The following is a 22,959-nucleotide window of genomic DNA, read 5'->3' on the forward strand; positions in this document are numbered from 1 at the left end:
GACAGGGAGGGATCAGGGCCCGGGAGGGGTGAGGGATGGATGCTGGCCTGCATGCCCTGGGAGGAGTACATTCACCACAAGGTTTGGCCAGGCCAGGGGTGGGGTTAGAACTCATGCAGAGGACTCCAGGAGTCTCCAGCAGTGGCGAGTGTAAACTTCAAGGAGGGCCCAGGTCACAAGTACAGGTAGAGGTCGAGGTACTCAAGACCTGGGAGCCCTGGGTGGTGGGTGGCACCAGGTGGGCTGGTGGGCTGGGTGCCACACACCAAGGTTGTCTGAAGAGGAGCTGACAGAGGAGAGGCTGCTCATAGGGGTCCTTGAGCAATATCTCCTCAGAGCCCTGTCTCCAGTTAGTTCCATATCGGGAGAGTCTCCATCAGGTTCAAGCTGCTTCCTGGTTGGTCTGCTGCTGGGTGGAGGCCCCCAGCCTCCTGTGGGGGCTACCGCATGCTCTGGGCCTTGGAACCCCCTTCTTGGGTGGCAGGCTGTCCCAACAAACGGGCAGTGACTGCTTCTGAGGCCTGAGCAGTGGCCTTGGGGCTTGGGACACTCTTGCGACTGCCCTGAGGGCTAGGCAGGCCTCTTCTTGGGGGCTGAGGACTCAGCTGGGCACCCTTCCTGCCGGCAGATGGACTCTTGGAGCCTTTGGCCTTGGCCTGGGGGTGGGTGGTCTCCGGGCCCTTAAGGGGTTTGAGCCCCAGCTTCTCACAGTAGGCGTTGCACTGGTGGGAGGCAGTAAACTGGTCCAGCAGGCCAGGGCAGCAGCTTTCCTTGAGGCCTTGGTATCTGTGCCAGACAGTGAGAGCTGAGGCCACAGGAGGGCCCAGGGCAGGCGCCCCCTGGGGGCCATCTCTGGGAAGCCCAAGGTCAGGGTGTGGTGCCTATTCTACGTGGGGGTGGGGGATTCCTGGGCACTACCTCAGACGGCACCCCCCGCCTCCATTCCCATCTGGCACAGGGAATTCACCCTGGCTGGTGTGAGGAGGATTTGCCTTCTTAATGTTAATGTGAGTGGACTCCAGGTCACCCCTCTGTGGGAGGGAGCCTTGCTCACCTGCATCCTGACGGGCTTCCTCAGGGGTGAGGAGGAGGGAGAACCTGAGATTATATAGGTGACTATATTGCAGGCCCTGAGTTTTGTACCATGATAATCGGGCCTGTTGGTCACTCACTACCTGCCGGTCTAGAGCTGGGGTCAGGGCACAGCAGGTGGGAGCAACAGTCCCAGGTCATTTCCACATCACCATTGGTATGTCTGAGACCATCCAGCCCCCGGCCCAGCACATCAGGAATAAAGAACCAGAAGACACGGGGCATTTTCCCTTTGAGAGGACCCTCTGAGGGTCTTCTGTCCCCAGGAGCCACTCACCCTCGAAGTTTGGTGGCAATCTGCACATCAGTCATCTTCCAGTCAACCCCTGAAGAAAAGAGAAAGGTTAGGGTTGGTGACCAGAGCCTCCCTCTGTCCAGCCTGGACCCAAGCTCCGAGTCTACAGGGCAGGCCTTGCCCTAGAGGGGAGCACGCCAGGGTCCAGGGCATCTCTTCTGGCTCACTTTCCTGGGCCACCCCACCAGCTGGCCGTCTAGGAAGGGTGAGGATATTTTCAGTAATAATATTCCCAACATCACAAATGAGAAGGTGTGCTAAATGTCACATGACTTGAACAAAGTTACATTGATTCATTTCTTGTATAACTAAACACTGACTCTATACAAAGACCAATTACTTATTGCAAGTCAAGGTATAAATTCAGTTCTTCTGACTGCTGTATCCAAGACTCCCAACCATGTAATCCTGCCTCTATTAGATCAACTCTGACCATATAGACTGGGCTGGGTTCTGACTCTGAGTGAAATTCTTCACCCTCTTCAAAAGTTAGTTTATCCAGGCAAGAGAGAGACAATGGGGGTGTGAGGCTATATCAAGAATGGACCAGTTGATAAGTGTCTTCTACTCTATCATAAAGGCAGTCAGCACCCCAAAAAACCAAGGTGGTCATCAGGGTTAAAACACTGTTGGAAGAATAGAGCTAGGTAAAAAGGGAATGGAAAAAAGATTTCTTGCCCCTGATATTCACTCACCCACGCCTCTCGGCACTTTCGTGCATTAAGCTCGTAGTCCTTGGCACCTGTCAAGCTATCCAGGCAGCATTCTTCTAGGAAGCTGCCTTTCACTCTCGGGCCTGAGCACCATCATTGGATAGAGTAGAGCGAGTGTGGGGTTTAGAATTATGTCACCTTGGAGTGGTGTGAACCTGGCAGTCCACTTATGATCTCTGATGACCTAGTGTTTAACAGTTGTACTGGAAACCCAAAGGCACACAGTTTGAATCCACTGGCCACTCCATGGGAGAAAGATGGACAGTCTCCTCCTGTGTGATGTACTGCCTCTGAAAAGGTGCTGGAGGGTCAGCTCTGAGTCGGTTCTAGCGCGATGGTATACAACAACAATCCTCATCACTAAAAGTGGTGATAATAAAGGCTGTGTAGTAGAGGTGCTGAGAAGATCACAAATACAGGTGAACCTTTAACTTAGTGCCCAAAACACAATCCATATCCAGTAAATATTAGATTCCTTGTTGTATCTTTTTTAACATTTATCACATTCCATCTTGTATTTTGATAAAGACATTCCCTTAAACTTGAACAGAATTCCAGTGTCATAAAGATAAACTTGGCTAATCCTTGTAACAAGCCAAAGAGCTAGAAAAGATACCACTAGTCCTACAGAAAGAAAGGAAACAGAAACTCAGAGATATAAAAAGTCCTACTCTGTCTGCGAGCTACGTTGGCCTAGTGGAAAGGAAGCTATGGTACCAAGCCGAAGGTGGGTGATTTTCATCTGTGGCCCTTGGCCAGGTTCAAATTGTTTTCCTGTCAAACATTCTTCTAGGTGGTGTAGCACTGGTCTGTGCTTTGCTGTACAGCGGTAACGCGTGGTTGCTGTGATGCTGAACACTGTGACAGTGATGTGCCAATCGTGGTAATGGGTACCCATGGTGGACAGTGTTGGCTGGAGCTTCCCGACTAAATCAAGCCTGGAAGCAGGAGCGGCATCCACTTCCGAAATGGCTTGCCTCTGGAAACTCTATGTACAAACAGTGTGCAGGCCATTCGTTCATAGGGTCGCTATGAGTCGTCTACGACTCGACGGCATCAAACAACAACAACAACAACAACTACAACTCTGTCTGCACTTTAGTTTATTCCTTTTGCAAACAGAGGCCCAGCTAGAAAATTACAAAATCGAGGCGTAAGTCAAATTCCTTTGACTCTATAATCTTTCTGCTCTACCATGTCATCAACTCAGTACAGAAATTGGTGCCGTTCTCACAGTTTCTTGAGGGCAAGGTATAGTCCTCTTTACCACTTCCCATTACTGTCTGGTGGATGAATAAAGAAATGTATGGGAGGAAGCAGGAACCTATGAGCTAACAGAGAGAATGAGAAGAGCTTAGTGTTCTACCTAGCCTCCCCAATCCAAGTACATGAGGCCATCAACTTTACTCCAAAGAAAAGCTCATCTGAGGCCATGTTCTATCCTTAGCCCTCCCAGCTGTGCTTCTCTTCCTGTGTACAGAGAAACTGGCTTTCTCCACACATTTCCCCATTTGGGATAAAGTGAGCAAGCCTGGAGAACTCCTGCTCGCTGGCCTGCCTTCCTCGGGAGAATCCGAGTGATGGGAGAAACATGTAAATCGGCATGAAGCCAGAGAGACAATGTTTATCCATCTAATAGGAAGTAAAGATGGAGGAGGAGAAGATGCAGAAAAGCTGTATGTTCCTGGATGGAAGGGAGTGTATGAAGAGTGAGAATGTTGGTAGCAGTTACAGCAGCACAGCAAAGAGGGGATATTATTTTAAAAAACAGTTGTGAGTTTTGAATCAAATCCCATGCAGTGTTCTTTAAAATCAATTCCTTTTTTTATAGTCCTTTAAATGCAACTTCAGGTATAGCTGGATTATATGAGGCCCTGGTGTATATTAGGGTTATCATGAAGAACAATGGGGAATGAAGCCGAAAGTGCAATGTCAACTATCAGAAGCCCTGTGGCCCTGCCCTCACATGCTGTCACACACGTGCACGTGCACACTTGGCACCCTCATACCTGCCAAATCTGTGACAAGGAAGCTGCCATTTGTCCACTGATACAGCCAGTGCTGGAAGGTCTGGCATTTGTGCATGGCCTCGGAGCTGCTGGGTGCTGTCGGGGCCCCAGCACAGCCCCATTCCCGGGAACAGTAAGTCTCCAGGGGCTTGCCCAGGTCTTCCTCCAGGGTAGCATATGGGATATTGTTTGCAGGCCGGTAGATCAGATACAGTGGGATGATCCTAAACACAGTTTCATCCTGCAGTAAGCAGGAAGTAGGACTCCAGAAAGCTCACCCCTCCAGCCCAGTTCTACACTCTGGAGCTTACAGGAGGCTCCTTCTAAGGACGGAATTCATTCAGCTCTGACCCTCCCCAAATGGTTAAGAGAGGGGAGCTCCACCCTGAGTTCTGAAAGGAAATGGAAGCAGGTGATGTCAGACAGTCCCGTCCCTTCTCTGCGGTCAGTCAGTGGGACGAGAAGTGACCTCTGCAGTGACCCCAAATAGACTCTGTGCTTAGTGAGGGACTGAGATGAGGATGTGTCGGAGAGGAACACCTCCAGAGAGGACTTCACCAATGGTGGCTCAAGTCAGACCAGGTGTTCATCAGAACTCAAGATGCATGAGAACATGTGACTCCTATAAAAGTTCAGCCCAACACTGTCCGTCTACCATGGCAAAGTGTCCACGGTGCCTAAGAGCTTACCCACCCCCATCACCCTCAGAGAGGCCCAGGATCTGCTGGGCTCAGTCTGCCACCAGCAAAGACGAGCTGAGGAGCAGGAGGTTGTGAGAGCTGGGCAGAGGCTTTTCCAAAGTGCAGAGTGAGTCTTTTGGTCTAGATTGCCAGATTTTGAGGGACCACTAAGCCAAGCAGAGGGGTAACTATGGGTCTGTTTGCTGTAACCCAGGATGACCCCGAGGATGATGCAATCGCTGCTTTTCCCAAAGCTGAAGGCCACAGTCCTGACACCACGTGGCCCCTCTCCCACACACTTACTCAGGCACCTCCCCAAAGCCAGTCACAGCTCGGGCTTCCGCAGCAAAGATTTTGCAGTATTCACGACTCATGTTCTGGATCTTGCAGCCCTGTGGATGGTAAGGAACCACATCAGACCGAAAGAGAGCCTCCTAACTCTGTATCTGCTACTCTAGGCGGGAGGCTCACCCACTAGAGAGGAGTTCTGCTCCAGAGGACAGTGGGGTTCAGGCCTGCTCTGCTCTCTACTCTGTACCTCATTTGTCTATTTTGTAAAGCAAGAGGCTTTGGACTTTTAAAAAGTGAGGGTTTTCAAAATGACTTCCAAAATGTGTCCCCTGGAGCCCTAATGACGGTGACAGTGCCCCAGGTGCCACGCCTGGGAGAGTGTGAATGGTGGGAGCACCAGACCTTCTGTCCCCCTACAGTTACTCTGCTTTTAACTCCACTCGCGGCAGTGGGGGCAGATGTTTCAGAGATGGTGAGGTTGGCCCAGGATAGGGCAGGGCTCTGAGCCTCATTCATAGGGTCCCTAGGAGTCATGGTCGACTCAATGGCACATAACAACAACATAAGGCCTCTGTGTGTAACTACTTATAAAGGCAGGAAGAAAAGTTTCTGCTGCAGAAATACAATTGGGAAACAATGGCCTGAAAGGCTTTGACTCCCAAGTTCTCTGAGGCAAAGTACAGCACCTAGATTCTGAGTTGTCTCAGTTTCTCCCTAAGGTTGGTCCTTGATGCCTCACAACCTTGAGATTGAGAAGGCTTCTGCCTCCGTTTGCCACCATAACCCAGGCTGGGGCAGGGGAGGAGGTCAGAGCCAAAGGATGAGAACAGGGGTGGGACCTGGTACCTGAATGGTGACGTCGTAGTTTCTGCCCAGGAGAGATGATGTCTCATTGCTTGGCCCAAACACGAGCAGGCTGGAGACCTTGATGACGCAGGTGCGGCCTGACTCGAAGATGGGCTCCAGCCCATAGATGACCTTGGCCTGGGAGGCCTTCTGGAGGCTACATCTATGGCCCTCCCCTCGGAGCTCCTCACTCACCAGGCGCCCAAAGAGCTTGTCCCCCCAGCAGCCAGAGTCAGCCAGACCCTTGGCAAACACCATGGGGGTCATTTCAATCTCTTCTCCAACTAGAGGGAAACAGGAGAAATGTGGGAAAATAGCAGCTCACCCCTGACCAGTCTGGGGTGTGCAGGGCAGCTGAGGGGCTGGGAGCAACTCCCTCCCCAGTTCTGTCAACATGTCTGCACCTTCAGCCCCTTCCAAACCAGGAGCTCCTTGAAGGTAGAAACCATGTGCTCTGGTCTCTGTCATTCAATAGAGCTTGAGTACCACCTGTCCAATGGGAGTGCTCCCCAAGAGTCTGGGGGAGCTGTGGTGCTCTGATGTGCTGGCAGCAATCAGTATGGAATGCCAGAGCTACTTTGAGAATTCTATATTTTTATTAAACATACTGAATAAGTGGTTAAGTGATTCCATCTCAACCAACACGTTTGACTCAAAAAATTTTCTGGGCCAATCCAGCAACAATGGGCATCCCTAGTGCTCAAACTGTGATCACTAAATACCATTTCCCACTAGAAGGAACCACAACTGCATAAAGAAATGGCTGATTCCAGATCTAGGACAGGAAGTGGGCAGGATGGGCTGGGTACATCTTACCACACCAGAAAGCAAGTAAGTTATCAAATATTATTGATGCCTTATCTAAAGGGCTCAATGCCTGGCAGAGGAGAGCCACCCAGCCCCTGAGGAGAGATACCCAGCCTCTAGGGAGAGCCCCCTGGCAGGAGAGAGCTGTCTGGCCCCTGAGGGGAGCCGCCTGGCCCCTGGGGGGAGCTGTCTGGTAGGGGAGAGCCGCTTGGTATGTATGAGGAATTTTATCTAAGACATTTTCCTCCATCTCCTCCTCCAGTATACCTGCAAGTAACACATCCAAAGCCCTTTTCTTTGTAACTCTCAAGTTTGTTCTCTGTAGGTTTGCTACCTTTCCTATAGATAAGCTAAACACTGAGTTTTGTTCAAGAACCTGAACCGTGAGCTCAGTTCCAGAGATAAAAGGGAAATATAATTGCCAGCTAAGGAAGTGAAGGTGGATGAAGCCTCAAAGTTCAGCCAGCCACTCCCACTGGACTCACCCATGCAAACACCTTGCGTCCAGAGGGCAGAAAACATTATGAAAATATCCTCTAACTGAACAAGAAGGCATGTAGCTTCAACTCAAGACCACCAGTAAAGTGTTAAAGTGGGCTCCCCTTCCCCTTCACCTCAATGCCCCTGTTCAGCACGAAGCAGCCAGAGAGCCTGTACCCTTATTCCCAAATTGGAAACCCACAAATAAAAAAGATAATCTCTTTATTAAAAAAAACATAATAATCACCATTGGACTATACCCACCACTACCCTGTCTTTTCCAGTCCCCGCTGGATCTTTCTCATTTCCTTTACCCACTCCCTCCACCCACCAAATTGTGCAACCCTGTGATTTCATCCCTACCCATCCTCACCCTCTGTTCCCACCCTTACCCCCTTAGGTCCCCATATATGTTCTACTAGTTATCTTTCTATTTTTACAATTAAAAAAAAGAGGGGGTTCAAGAACCAACATGAAGGTACCTCTACTGGTTAAAAATGAGACAAACTAAACAACAAAACCTATAGCAAATGCAATGTATTGAGAGCATCGAGTATGTTAAAAATCCGTGCCTTCATAATGGCAATTTTAAACCATTCTTTCCAAAAGCCCACAAATGTAAGTAGCCATTTTTGGAGAGTGGTAGGACATTATTCTGAAATCTAGTAACTAAAGGGGGGAAATTGAGTCTTTAACTTCATTTCTTATTGGAAATGGCAGCCAAATAATTCTTTGACAGAAAAAAATTTGGCTAATGAATTAAGAGTAAGCTTCAGGAAGTAGCTAAGAGAATACACCATCCCCTTTTCCTTATGACTCAGGGTGAAGTCTCTCTCAGGGAGGAGTGATAGGGAATGGCAAAGGACACACTGACAAAGAAGATTAATCAGAACTGGCTTTGACAAGCACTGTGGCATTTGGACAAGAACAAACTGGGAGGAGGGTAGAGAGAATAATGCAACAATGAATGAGTGGAAGCCCAAAATCTCTGTAAATGTTTATGAAAATTAATAAAATATAATTATAGAAAAAAAAAGAGTAAGCTTCATTCTATAATACTGCCAAGTTGTAACTCCTCATGAAATAACAGGTTTAGGCAACAATTAGTGGTTGGTGAAACTATAGAGGTAACTTCAAGGTGAGAGGGTTTAAAAGGAATGAGTTGGGTAGAAAGCACCTGAGCCAATGAACAATGTCTTGGTTAGTGGAGAAAAGACTGAAGATGTCAAGGAATTCTTTTTACTTTGATATACAATCGACACTCATGGAAGCAGCAGCTGAGGAATCAAACACTGTCTATTACTGAGTCTTTTAATACTAAAAAGGCAAGGTTTTAAAGACTGAGGTGCTCAAAATCATGCTATTTCCAATTGCCTTTTATGTACTGGCTAACAAATGAGGAAAGACTAGGAAAAAATTGATGCCTTTGAATCATAATGTTGGCAGAGAATAAATCAAGGGCAAGCAGAACAACAAACAAGTCTGTCTTGGAAGAATCTGAGCCAGAATACTCATTAGAAGCAAAGATGGGGAGGCTTTGCCTCATATCCTTTCGGTACAGGAAGAGCCAGTCCTTGGAAAAGTCATCACAGTTGATAAAGTAAAAGGCCAACAACAACAAAAAAAGAAGGAAGACTCTTGATGAGCTGGACTGGCACAGTGGCTGCAACAGTGACAAGCTGGCAGAGATTGTGAGGATGGCCCAGAATCAGCCATTGTTTGGTTGCACTGTGCATAGGTTTGCCTGGGCCAATGGATCCTAACAACAGAAAGAGGACACCTGGACGGAGACTAGGGTCAGTCTCACTACTTCTTGTTATGTGCCATCAAGTCACTTGTGACTCATAGCAACTCTATGTACAACAGCTCTGCACCCTGCTCTATCCTGAGCCAGTCTCACTGACTCCGACACACCTACCCCCATTACCTCAGTCACTGAGTCAATCCATCCCATCCAGGGTCTTCCTTTCTTGAACGGTCCCTCCACCTTTCCAAGCATGATGTCCTCTACAAGGACTGGTCCTTCCTTGCAACATGTCCAAAGTAGTCAGACAAAGCCTCAGAATCCTTCCCTCCAAGGAGCAGCCTGGTTTCACCCTCTCCAGGACAAATCTGTTTATTCTTCTATCTGTTTATTCCATGGTATATTCAAGACTCTTCTCCAAAACCACGACTCAAAGGCATCAATACTCCTTCTATCATCCCTAGTCATTGTCTAGTTTTCTGATGCATAGTAAGTAATTGCAAAGACCATGGCCTGGATCAGGTGCACCTTAGTCTCCAGACTGATATTGTTGCACTTCAGTACTCTGAAGAGGCCCCTGACAGCTGACTTTCCCAATGCACTTGTCTCACTACTACAAAAAATAAAATAATCAGACCATGTGCACCTCCTGATGGACACAAAGGGAAACACACTGCACAAATGAGGATTCTTGCTGAAAACAAAACAGACAGAAAAACTAAATCCAAATCTCACCAAGTCTCCAGCTCTAATTACCAGTTTAGAGAAAACACACGTATAAAGTAACATGTTAGTTGTTGGTTGCTGTGTGCCGTCCATTCAGAACTGACTCATAGCTGACCCTCCAGTGGGCTTTCAAAGGCTGTAAATTACATGGAAGGAGAATGCCAATCTTTCTCCAGTGGAGGAGCTGGTGGATTTGAACTGCCAGCATTTATGTTGGCAGTACAGCTCCTTCCCTACTAGGCCACCAGAGGTGGGGTTATAATCAAGAATGTTGCAAAGCTGAGAATGTATGAAATTCCACGCATCAAGTGAGGTCAACAAATAAATGACAAAGAGGGGGAGAAAATGAGGGAGAAGTAAAAAAGATAGATTAACCCAAAGTAATAAAGTAGTTCAATGAGACCATTGGGGAAATCTGGTTGGGCATTTAATGATATTAAACAATTATTATTCTATTTTTGGATATGAGATTGTATTTATAGTGATCAAAATTTATTTGTTAATTAAACAAAGGACATGTATTGCCCTGGGAAAGTCTTCAGTTAGGGACCTCTCCAAATTACTGAGTAATGATGTCAATTTGAGGACTAAGGTACATCTAACTCAGGCCATTGTCTTTTCGATCACTTGCTGTGAATGAAGAGCTGGACAATGAATAAGGATAATGGAAGATGAATTGATGCCTTTGAGCTATGGTGTTGGAGAAAAACGCTGAACATCCCATGGAAAGCGAAAAGAACAAACAGATATGACTTAGAAACGGTGCATCTAGAGGCAAAGATAATGAGGCTTCACCTCACATACTTTGGACATGTTGCTAGGAGGGGCTATTCCTTGGAGAGGGTCATGATGCTGGGAAAGGTGGAGGGTTGGTGAAGGAAAGGAAGAGTGTCAATCAGGTGTATTGACACAATGACTACCACACGGGCTCTGATGTGTCAGGACGTGTGAGGACAGCACACAATAGGAGAGATAGATCTGTTGTTCATAGGACCATTATGGGTCATACTCAACTCATCACCTAACAACAACAACTGAACAAAAGACATTAGTTGAATGAATAAAAGAGCAATTAAATGATAAATAAGTGAAGAATAAACACATTTGAACAGTTACTAAACGTAGTTCTCATAATCTTTCCATCACTAGCTGCCCTCCCAGTCCCAAGTTTTAGTGTGTCTCTTATGGGAAGAATACAGACACCTCCCCTAAAACGGGGGCCTTTAACATGCTCAGCAACCTTCAGGGTGGCTCACAGCCCCCATGGAGCCTATGGGACATGCCATTGCCCCAGGGCCCTCCTCAGGACTGTGCTTTAGTGTGCATGCAGCAGGATCCAAGAAACTCCACTCAGAGTAGAGACCTGGAGACCAGTGTTGCCCTTAATCCAGATTCCATCAGAGACTAAGAGCGCAAAGATTAACTAACTCCCAGTAGATCGCCATCTCTACCATCCCCCAACCACTTCTTCCCACAACCTTCTGACAATCCTCGGTCTTCTTCCACCATCCTCCCGAGCCTTATCCTAAACCAGGAGGCGAAGGGTGGATAGGACTGTCTGTGGATATAAATGTGACATTATGGAGCAGACCCCAAGCCCGTAGGAGGGCACTCCCAGCAGTCAGGGTGAATGGCGATGGGGGGCACCCACCCGCTCCTCCTCCTCCTCCCCCAAAGCACCCTCGTACCTTCACCTTCTTCTCTGGAGATGAATCCTGACAACACTAGGTGGAGAAAGAGAAAGTAAGCAGCTTCCCTTGCTGTTCTGCCTAGAGGTGGAGGCCACCCCCAGAAGCATGGCCAGGCAGAGGGCCCTGGCAGCAAGAGACTCACCCTCAGGACTGAGGCAGAAGTCGGTGGAGGCAGAGCCGTGTTCATTGTGTATGGTGCACCGGTACACGCCACAGTCCACCGGGGACGCCTGCACGATGGCCAGGGCTGCTGGGCCCTCGTCCCCTGCACTGAAGAGAAGGGAGGCCCAGGACTCGTGTGCAGAGCACACTTGGATCCTAAGAGTCCTCAGAAACTAGTCCCCCTGCCCAGGCTCTGAGGCCACCAGAGGCAGTGTCAGAAACACCCTGGTGGAGAGCAAGCCCAATCATGCAGCCCTGAGTGACACTTAGAGCATGCAGCTTTAGACAGGAGACTTGACACTTGAGCCCAGATTTTCTCACCTCTGCTCTGGAGAGAACAGAATCTTCCTCACAGGGTTATAGTGATGTTAGGACCACACCGAACAGAATTGCTACTGTAGTAGGAAGCTAGCTGGGGTTGGGGAGGTGGTCCTGGCTGGCTTACCTTCTGCCCACCTCGCCCACTGGACGCTGATCCTTGGCCCATGTCAGGACAGAATCACTAAGAATGTTGAAGAACTGGCACCAGAGCTTCAGGCTACCTGAGGCATCCGGAAACTGTTCCACCCGAATCTTCCGGATCACCTGAGGGGCTGGGAACAGGGTCCAGTAAGAGGAAGAGCGCTTCCCCTCCACCCTGCACCTTCTCTGGCCTCTCTGACATTTGTACACACAGAGGCAGAGGCCTTAGGCCAGGGCCAAAGACTCGATCCCTGCTGCCATCAGTGGCACAGGTTGGAAGAAAACAGCTTTCAGGTCTCTGGCTACTTCACAAGAGAGTTTTGGCCACACTACCAACCCAAAGGCTGCTCCTCTCTGGGGGTTCGAATCCACCAGTGGCTCCTTGGAACAAAGTCAGGCAATCTCCTCTTCCCCTTGTCCCCAATTTACAGCCTCAGAAACCCAATAGAAGTTCAGCCATGGGGAGATTCTGACTCCATGGCAATGAGGGTGAGAGAGAGGGATACTTCATTCCCCAGTGCTTTCTGCCCCTCCATCTCTGAGGCTTCTGCCCTGATTCCCAAAGCATGTAGGTGTTGGAAAGAACCAAGGCCAGCGAGAGCCTCAGCTCACTCCCCAGATCCCTAAGACTAGAGACCTGCAAGGAACCCCCTTTCCACCACTGCAGTTGTGGAGCAAACCTGTAAAGAGCAGATGGGGATGGGAATGATGCTGATGCTGGAGCTGAAATGCTACTGAACATCAGGCCTTGGGAAAAATCCTTGATTTAGCCTCTCCCTTCTAACCATGACAAGGCTATTAAGTTAGTACTGTTCTCAATCCTGTGTTACAGGGTCTTTCTGGCCTTTCTGATTCTAGTCTTTGAGACCATTAAGAAGACCTTTTCAGACGCGCTCGTCAGCCCTTCAGTAAGCGCGGGCGACGTGTCAGTGGCAGCAGCGCCCTCTAGCGGCCTGACTGTCTTGCCCATCGAGCCCCCTCTAACTATTGACTTACCTTTGAGTAGGTCTTCGGCTTTCTTGGGTTTGGCCAGAGCGTCCTGCTTGCCTTCATCCAGTGCTGGCTCTGCGTCCGGGCCACTGGCCAGGTCTCCAGGCACCGGCTCTTCCTCTGTCCGCGGCACCTCCAGCAGACCTGCCTTTCTGCCCTGGGTGGGGGATCGTCTCTCCGATCCTGGAGTCCCTGGGGACCCAGGTGCTAGGCTCTTCCTGGGCCCTCGAGGGGAGACTGTGGGGCTCTCCCTTTCCTCGGCCTTGACTACCTCCCCTTCTCCTGTTGCTCTGACCTTCGGGAGAAATCTCTTCCTCCTGGCCCCCAGGGCCAGCTCCTCCGGGGTGGCTGCAGGGAGACCTGCTGGAGCCTCAGCCAGAGCCACCACCTCATGGAAGGGTTCCTGGACCCCGTGCTCTGCCGACAGCAATTCTTCACCCGCCTCCCCGGCTGGGCCTCCTACACTGCTCCTTGGGTTGACCCCTAGGAGCTCAGGTCTCTCAGAGGAGGCTTCTCCTTCACCTTGACTGGATCCTTCTTCTGAGATTGGCCCAGAGCCCTCCTCCCCTACCACGATGGCAGGGACAGAGAGGAGGCTGGAGCCCGGGCCCCGGGAGCCCCGGGCAGCTGCCAAGGCCTGCTGGCCAGCCTGCACCTCGCGGTCAAGGAGCCCGGTGAGGCGGCGAGAGGTGCAGGGGCTCAGCAGCACGGTCTGCGCGCTCTGGACCAGGTGGTTGTTCTCCACGCGCTCCAGGATGCGCCGTGACGTCCGGGGACTCAGGCCAGCCACTTCCACAGTGGGGACCAGAGTAGATGAGGATGCTGGGGCCCCGGTGGCCTCACCTGCCTGGGGCTCTGCCACCCCTCCACTTGTCTCTGTGCCTGATAGCTTTAACAGCAGAAGCAAGTAGTTCTTCAGGGAATCTATGAGGCCAGGGTCACAGCTCCGGGGGCCTGGGGTCCTACCCTCCACATCTGGCACCTTGGCACATGCCCCATCACTGCTCACAGGAGCTACCATTCCTGGTGGGTAACTCTGAGTGGGTGCTCCTGTCCCCAGGTGCAATGTTGGGGCAGACCCCAGCAAGGCCTGAGCCCCAGAAGGCAGAAAGGTATCTGCACTTGTGTGCCGAGAAGTCAGGGTCCTGGGCAACCCCTCCAGTGGTTTACTGGCCGGGCTAGTCCCAGGAAGAGAGGGCATGGAGGGCCCCTCTGCACCCAGGCCAGCTGGAAGGCAGCTCCTCAAATCCACAGGCGGCACTTCCCCTAACTGGTCCTCCTTGGGGCCCTTGAACAGGCTGTCATCTAGCTTGTCCTTGCCTGGGCTTGACCCTGACCTTTGACATCCCTCTTCTCCCCTCTGCTCCAAGTTGCTGTCTGCAGACAGCAGGGCTGGGAGTGTGAGGTGCCCCGACAGGGTGCCTGGCACTGATTGCTCGTGGTTTCTGGAGGAAATTCCTGCTGCCTCCCCAGAGCAGAGCACAGTGGGTTTTGCTGGGTCAGAGGGCATTTCTGGGGTCTGCTCAAAGTCTCTAGCAATCTGAGGCCTAGGGCCCTCTGAAGGTGGGTGTGCAGGGGCTGTGGACAGTCGACTAAGCCTGAGCCTCGGCTTCTCCTCTGGGTGACCTTCCACGGCTGTGGGTGTTCCTCCCTCTGACCACATCCCCTTCTCCCCCTGCATCCGTCTGTCTTCCTGTAGTCCATCCTCCGCCTCCATCTTTCCATCTTGCTGCATCCTCTCACCTGTCTGCGTCCGTTCTACCTGGGTCACCACATCCTCCTGGGAACTCTCGCATGCTTGTGTCCTCACACTTTCTCGTGTCACAATATCCACCTGTGCCTTCCTCTCTGCCTGTGTCCTTGGAGTTGTCTGTGTTTGGTTTTTCTCCATTTTCTCATCTGTCAGCCTTCTTCTGTCTGTCTGTCCCTCTTCAGCCGTCTGTGCATTCTTGTTGCCCCCTGTTCTCCAGTCAGCAGAGGTGCTCCTGTCTTCCTGGGTCTCTGTATCCATGGGCTCAATGGTATCCTGACTTCTCGAGGTACTGAGGCCAAGTGAAGTGATATCAGAGGTGCTGCTGGCCAATGTGGTGGGAACTGTGGTTGTTTGGGGCTCTAGGGCCTGAGGACACATGGAGAGAACAAGAACTTAAATATATTTCCATCAGGATCTCATCTGACCTCACCCAGAACTGACCTGATGGGAATCCCACTACCTGATCTCTCGGGCAGATGGAGGTGAGAGGCAAGGGACATGTGTGTGGCATGGTTCCAAAGCCTCATGCTTTCTCTAACCCCTGATCCCAGAACTGGGGCCAAGGGATAGCCCACATCTATACCCAGCTCAGGCTATGATGAAAAAGGCTTCCTGAAAGACCGTATGCACATGTTATTCCACCCCTTACTCCTGCCATTTGGAGAGTGGCTTCTCCCCAGGGTTCCCAGAGCAATCAATCTGCTTCTCCCTGCTCTCTAACAACCTTGGATAGAATTGTGGGTGAAGTGGGAGAGTACAGACGAGCCCTCAGTAATAGCCTCCATTAATGAGGCAGCAAGAAAACCATGGTGCCATCCATAAACATAATGCAGAAGTAACCATGAGTGGCCCTTATGTCAAGGAACAAATGACACATTATGGTAGTCTATCATATCGACAATTCACAAAACACTACTATGCATTGGAATCAACTGAAGCAGTGGGTTTGGTTTGGGGTGTTTTTTTCTGGTTTGTATTTTTCTTCTTTTCAGTTCCTAGCTTCCCTTGTTTAGAAGCAAGAATGGCACCCACTTCCTAAATAACATGCCTCCAGAAACTATGAACTCTGATAAATGTCAGTAGTTGTAGAGGGGCTTTAGGCCTTTTGTTCATAAGGTCACTGAGTCGTGTTCAACTCGAAGGCAATCAACAACAACAGCAGCTTCCCTTGAGCTAGCCTCTGAGTCATGGCCAATTCATGCACAATGGAACAAAACAGTGCCAAATCTTGCACTGTCCTCATAACTGGCTATGAATTAGACCACATGAGCTACTGAGTTTTCAGTGGCTGACTTTCAGAAGCACATTCCCAGGCCTTCCTTTCCTAGTCTGTCTGAGTCTGGAAGCTCCCCTGAAAGCTCGCAGCAACATACAAAAGACACCACTGACAGATGGGTGGTTGCTGCACACAAGATCTCCCTCATGGAAGGTATGAATTCTACCACTGACCCACCAGTGTCCACAGCTCTATGTAATCCACCATCCACGGCCTCATGGCAAAGCTCCATTGAGCTGCCAAGTCAGTAAATGTTCACAGGAAGAGATGATGTATCTTTCTCTTACAGAGCAGCTGGTGTATCCCAACTTCTGATTTTTTGGTTGACACTCCAACAAATAACACACTATATCAGGACTCCTTAAACACTATCTTCAAAACACCCTCAAACTCATTTCTGTTGAGTTGGAACCAACTCATAACTGATCCTACAGCAGTTTTCAGAGGTTGTGAAGTGCATAGGAGGAGATTGCCCATCTTTCTCCCAAAGAGTAGCTGGTGGATTCAAACGATTCACCTTTGATTCTGTAACACAATTCCTTATCCAACAGATACCAGAGCTTCCTATGAAGCTTGTATATATTAGTTAAACATGAAACATTTATGAGAATCTTCCTTATAGATAAGAACACTGATGTTTGGAGAAAAGATGTCATTTGTTTATTATCCGATGCAAGTAAGTGGCAGAGTTTTAATTAGAAACATGGCTCTAAATCCCAAGCTGTTTCTTTTTATATTAATGTCATATGTTCCAGTATAATGAAAGGATTTGCTTTCTAAACATGATGGCATCATGCAGTAATCCCTCCCCCACTTTCCTCCTGAATATAATCAAAACAACAAAGCAAATGAAAAAAAGAAAAGCAACTCTATCATTAATAAGATTAGAGGCAAATGTAATGTATAGCTAAAAAACTGAACAAAGGCTATCGAAAGTAGATAAAGGTAGCTGTTGGGACATTGAAGCATTGGTAGAAGAAATAGTAAAACAGCTCAAAACCAGTAAGTCTCAGAATGTACCAGCAAAATCACAGTAACTGTAGATAAGAGCCTCATCCTAAAATGATTCAACCATGGACTTCGTATACGAGATTTGCAGAGGAGCCCTAGTGGCAAAACAATTAAGTGCTTGGTTGCTAATCAAAAGGTTAGTGGTTTAAACCAACCAGTGATTCTGAGGGAGGAAAAGCCTGGTGATCTCACCCACGAGATTACAGCCTAGGAAACCTGATAGGGAAGTTCTACTCTGTCATGAAGAACGGCTGTGAGAATCTACTCTAGACCACACACAACAATAGGACATGGAGAGCAGAAAAGAAATAAAGCAGAGGACACATGAGCAAAGAAGACTGGCCTAGCCCAGGGGCAGGAGATCTCAGGGTTGTGACTTTTCGTTGCCAGGAAAAAAAAACCCACAATATTTCTTTAAGAAACTTAAGGAAACCTATCATAAATCATAAAAATTAGAATTGGCAAGGCAGTCGTTGAAGGTCATCATAAGAAAAAAAGGAGGGCAAAGAAGCAAAATTTACCAAAGAACATTCGCCAAAAAAGTTAACCGGAAGCAGGTGAACATTCTGGTCACCATTTCACCAACAAATTTTAAAAACCTAATGCAGAAGTCACTTTTATCAAGGAAGAATACAAGTACTCCTACTTGTAAGCTCACAGGAAAGAAATTAAGAACTCAAAAGAGATACAAGAGAAGAGGAAAAAGATAAGAAAAAGTGAGGGACAGAAAGACAAAGAGAAAATACCTGAATTGTCAGAACTCAGGAAAGATACTGAAGAAAAGTTTTAAAAAAGACAATTGGAAAGAAATGGGATGGGAAAGAAATCTCCAAAATCCTATGGAAATTATAACAAGGAAAATAGAGAACAGAAATTTTAAAATGGAGTAAATTACAATGAAAAGGCTAATACATAGCAATCAGCATGTTTCCAAAACCTTCATTTAGCTTCTGATACTATAAAACTAGAAATTATTAATGTAGGCATAAGACAGTGCTGACTCTGCACACAGCCTGCAATCCCGAGACTCATGAACTACCTCAGCTCCCATTTCTGGCCCTGCCTTACCAAGCCCTGTGTCCTGCTGAACTTACCTCCCCTATCTCTCAATATCCATTGCAGTATCAATATCCATTACAATATCCATCCCTCTTACAGGCTTCACCACCAAGTACCTGATCCAAGCTGTCAACAATAGTATTTGCCTGGACAGTAAAGCTCCATAACTGATATCCAATTCACTAGTCTTTGCCTCTGTTAAACTATTATCCTTAATACATCCAGGTGATCTTTCCAAGATACAAACTTGATTGCAACGCTCTTTGCTTTAAAAAAACACACACACAAAAAAACCAAAAACACCCCACAACCACAACAAACCCTCTCAATGGCTTATCATCACTTACAGGACAAAGCTTAAAAGTCCTAGCCTTGGCCAGTGCCTCTACATTGCCCGACACCGCAGGAGCGGCTCCTGTTCTTCTCAGGACCCCAAAACAGTGTAATCCAATTGAGTCGCCTGCGACTCGACGACACTTAACAACAATAGCATCAACATAGAGGGAGAGATCAGCTGGCCCAGTGGACAGTGAGTGATTCTACCAAGCCAAAGTTGTGAAAATGTCCACAGAAGGAGGATTTGGTGGTACTACTAGCAGTGATGCCCAGCAAAGCTTACAGTCCTTTTGGCCTCATGTGATGGAAGAAATCCGGAATTTAACAGTGAAAGATTTCCTAGTACAAGAACTCCCACTGGCTCGCATTAAGAAGATTATTAAACTGGAAGAAGATGTGAAGATGATCAGTGCAGAAGCTCCTGTGCTCTTTGCCAAGGCTGCCCAGATTTTTATCACAGAGTTGACTCTTCGCGCCTGGATTCACACAGAGGATAACAAGCGGCGAACTCTCCAGAGAAATGATATCGCCATGGCAATTACCAAATTTGATCAGTTTGACTTTCTCATCGATATTGTTCCAAGAGATGAACTGAAACCTCCCAAGCGTCAGGAGGAGGTGCGCCAGTCTGTGACTCCTGACGAGCCCGTCCAGTACTACTTCACGCTGGCTCAGCTGCCCACTGCCATGCAAGTCCAGGGGCAGCAGCAAGGCCAGCAGACCACCAGCTCCACAACCACCATCCAACCTGGGCAGATCATCATTGCACAGCCTCAGCAGGGCCAGACCACTCCAGTGATGATGCAGGTTGGAGAAGGTCAGCAGGTGCAGATTGTGCAGGCGCAGCCACAAGGCCAAACCCAGCAGGCCCAGAGCGGCAGCGGCCAGACCATGCAGGTGATGCAGCAGATCATCACCAACACGGGAGAGATACAGCAAATTCCGGTGCAGCTGAATGCCGGCCAGCTGCAGTATATTCGCTTAGCTCAGCCTGTATCAGGCACCCAAGTCGTACAGGGACAGATCCAGACCCTTGCCACCAATGCCCAACAGATCACACAGACAGAGGTCCAGCAGGGACAGCAGCAGTTCAGCCAGTTCACAGATGGACAGCAGCTCTACCAGATCCAGCAAGTCACCATGCCTGCAGGCCAGGACCTCGCCCAGCCCATGTTCATCCAGTCAGCCAACCAGCCCTCCGATGGGCAGACCCCTCAGGTGACTGGCGATTGAGGGCTTGAGCTGGCAAGGCCAAGGACACCCAACAGTTTTTGCCATACAGCCTGGGCGATGGCCACAGCCCCCCTCCCCAACGGACCCAGCCGACCTCAGCGCCTCCTGCAGGCTAGGACACTGGTGCACTATACCCCACACCTGGGGCTGAGATTCTTCAACAGAAATATGCAGTATTTTTTATTTCCTTTCCCATTTTTTCCATCCAAGGAGTCAATATTTCAGTATGTTGAGCTATGTGTCCAATGCTATGAAATGGAAATATTAAATAACATATTTATGGCATTTTCTTGAAAACAAAACAAAACAAAACCAGTCCTAGCCTCATAGAGTAGAAAGTTTACCAACACCCTCTGTTGGCCAGAGGAAAACAAACATTAGCAGAGCCTCTGCGGACAGCAATTTGGCTTTATCTATGAGAACTAAAAATACTTACAGACTTTAATCCAATAACTACACTCCTAGGAAATAATTCTACGGATATATGTACAAATGGACTTATTTATACACAAAGACATTTGTTGCAGCATAGTTTATAAAGCAAGAAACTACAAGTACATAATGTTTGTTTGTTTTTTCAATAATAGACTGTCTCTCATTGCTGTCAAGTCATACTGTTCTGACAGGACATCACTGACCCTCTGCTGGGTTTCCAAAGCTGTCAAATGCATGGGAGGAGATTGCTCATCTTTCTCCCTCAGAGTCACTGGTGGATTCAAACTGTCAGAGAGGTTCCCTCCGCCCTTGGGTTAACAACCCGAGTCTCTGCAGGCTACGCCATCGGAGCTCCCCTATAATAATGTATTGTTGTTGTTGGGTAAAGCCGTATGGGATCTGACCCACAGCTGACCCTCCAGAGGGTTTTCAGAGGCAGTAAACCACACAGGAGGAGACTGCCCATCTTTCACCAATGGAGCAGCTGGAGGATTTGAAACACGTGTCCTTGGGTTGGTCAGCGCAGCTTCTTACCACTAATCCAATGAATTATGGTATATCTAGACCTCAAATAAATACAATGAATATCCAAGTGAAAAGACAGAGCATTGGATAAAATTTCAGTGTGAAGCTTTCAAATAGAAAGATCTGCAGACATACCCATATAATTGTAAATTAAAAAAATATAGCTCTGAAAGGATAAAGTACAACAATTAACTTCAGGAGAAAGAAAAACTAGGTGGTGGGGAGACTTCTTGTAATTTTTGTGTTTTCTGCATCTTACACTCAGCTCATGTGACACATAGCTAACAAAATGTTTTCAAGGTTCATCCACGTCATAGCATGAATCAAGATTTCCTTTCTTTTTATAGATGAATGTTATTCCATTATAGTGGGAGAAGGATGGGCAATCTTCTCCCGTGTGATTAACTGCCTCTGAAAATCAGCTGGAGGGTCAGCTATGGGTCGGTTCTGACTCTACAATAAACAACAACAGCAGCATTCCATTATATATACATCACTTATTTATCTCTCTGTTGATTGCCATTTGAGTTGTTTCCACCTTTTTCTCTGTTGTGACTAATGCACAGTATACAGGTATCTGGCTGCCTGCTTTCAATTCTCTTGGGTTAAAACTGGCATTGCTGGGTCTTACAGCAATTCTCAGGAGCACTGGTGGTGCGGTGGGCAAGCATTGGGCTGCTAACCAATAGGTCAATGGTTTACGTTCACTACAGAAGAAGACATGGTGGTTTGTTTCCGTGACGACTGGAATCTCAGAAACTCCACAGAGCCCTTTGAATCAATTCAACAGCAACATGGGTGGGAATTTGATTTTTTACTTTTTGAGGAACAACCAGACAGCAGCTGCACCCTTTTATAGCAGTGGACAGCACATTTTTTTTTTTGGACAGCACTTTTGTCAACATTTATTATTGGCAACTCCCAAGCACACTGAAAAAAAGAATTATAATAGTCATCTTTCTTAGTAGATGTGAAGTGATTTGCATTTCGCTACTGACCAATGATGCTGAACAGCTCTTCATGTATTTATTGGCCATATGCATGTTTCCTTTGGATATCTTTTTCTATGCTTAGACTCAAAAGTGAATTTAAATACATTACTTTCCCCCTTTATTGTGATTTGAGGGAAAGTTTATAAAGCACATTGTTTTCACACACTCACTCACATATACATTTTTACATCATTAATTATAATACTAACAATGTCTAATCATCTGTTTATTCTATATTGGAAGATAATTTATTCTGTGTTACCTTTCTCTTCACTCATGTTTAACCTACTTATATTATTATATTTAAATTGAACTAAATGTAAACATCATATAACTGGGTGATAATTTTTACAATTACTTTTAATTCTCATATTCGGACCACTTAAATTTAATGTAATATCAGTGTGCTTAATGAGTCTTAGTGGGACAGCCTATAATATGTCAGGTTACTAAACAAAAGGTCAGTGGTTTGAATCCAGCAGCTTCATTGAGGGATAAATAGGGACATTTTCTTCCAATAAAGATTTACAGTTAAATGGTACTGGCCTGGATTTGCTCATCAGGTTGCCAAGAAATATGGAGAACAACTACCCGGCCAACTGACTGGAACAGATCCATATTTGCTTCTATTCCCAGAAAAAGGTAACCCACCAGAGTGTGGAAATTATTGTACAATATCACTCATATCACACACAAGCAAAATACTGCTGAAGATTATCCAGAAATGACTGGAACGATACATTGACAGAGAACTACCAGAAGTACAATTTGGGCTTAGAAGACGTTGTGTCACTAGACACATTATCGAGACAATGTCAGATGGACCTTGGCAGAAAGTAAAGAGTACCAGAGGAATGTCTATCTGTGTGCCATTTGACTGTGTGGATCACAACACATCGTGGTTAACCTTGAGGAAAATGGGAATCTCAGAACACTTGATTGTGCTGAAACATTGTATGGCTCAAAATCAGGAAGGGAGCGTGTCAGGAATGCATCCTGTCTCCATACCTTTGTAATTTACATGCAAAACAGATCATTTAGGAGGCTGGGCTTTACAAGGAAAAACGTGGCATCAGGACTGGAGGAAGTCTCATCAGCATCTTAGGTTATACAGATGACACAACCTTGCTTACTGAAACTAAGAAGGACCTGAGGCACTTGCTGCAGAAGGTCAAGGACTGTAGTCTTCAATATAGATTGAAGCTCAACATCAAGAAGACAAAGATTCTCATCACTGGGCCAATTGGCAGCACCATGACGGAGAAGAGATTGAGGCTGTTAACAGTTACAGCTTGCTTGGCTCCACAAACAAGACTCTTGGCTGCAGCAGTCATGAAACCAAAGGACAAAT

At 47.6% G+C, this 22,959-nt stretch overlaps 2 protein-coding genes across 4 annotated transcripts in view; one reads left to right on the forward strand and one right to left on the reverse strand.

Moving 5' to 3' along the window:
- Nucleotides 1-440: 440 nt before the first annotated feature.
- LOC102871325 (alpha-protein kinase 3-like) overlaps nucleotides 441-22,959 on the reverse strand; it is a 90,318-nt gene continuing 67,799 nt past the window's right edge. Inside the window, 9 exon segments of the mRNA XM_006885207.1 lie at nucleotides 441-786; nucleotides 1,370-1,418; nucleotides 4,110-4,333; nucleotides 5,093-5,181; nucleotides 5,927-6,210; nucleotides 11,372-11,407; nucleotides 11,517-11,644; nucleotides 11,982-12,129; nucleotides 12,995-15,107. Coding sequence (XP_006885269.1) covers nucleotides 441-786; nucleotides 1,370-1,418; nucleotides 4,110-4,333; nucleotides 5,093-5,181; nucleotides 5,927-6,210; nucleotides 11,372-11,407; nucleotides 11,517-11,644; nucleotides 11,982-12,129; nucleotides 12,995-15,107 — 3,417 coding nt within the window.
- Nucleotides 18,643-19,945, forward strand: LOC102866565 (nuclear transcription factor Y subunit gamma-like). Of its 3 annotated transcripts, none has more exons than XM_006885142.1 (2): nucleotides 18,649-18,846; nucleotides 18,940-19,945. In XM_006885142.1, the coding sequence occupies exons 1-2, from the start codon at nucleotides 18,649-18,651 to the stop codon at nucleotides 19,654-19,656; spliced, it is 915 nt and encodes a 304-aa protein (XP_006885204.1). In that variant the 3' UTR covers nucleotides 19,657-19,945. The 3 variants fall into 3 exon arrangements, with proteins under 3 accessions (XP_006885206.1, XP_006885204.1, XP_006885205.1); XM_006885143.1 differs by having other exon boundaries at nucleotides 18,649-19,218; nucleotides 19,321-19,656; XM_006885144.1 differs by having other exon boundaries at nucleotides 18,643-19,945.

This window comes from Elephantulus edwardii, unplaced genomic scaffold (genome assembly GCF_000299155.1).
Source record: "Elephantulus edwardii isolate Elephantulus edwardi_28Jun2011 unplaced genomic scaffold, EleEdw1.0 scaffold00041, whole genome shotgun sequence".
NCBI lineage: Eukaryota > Metazoa > Chordata > Mammalia > Macroscelidea > Macroscelididae > Elephantulus > Elephantulus edwardii.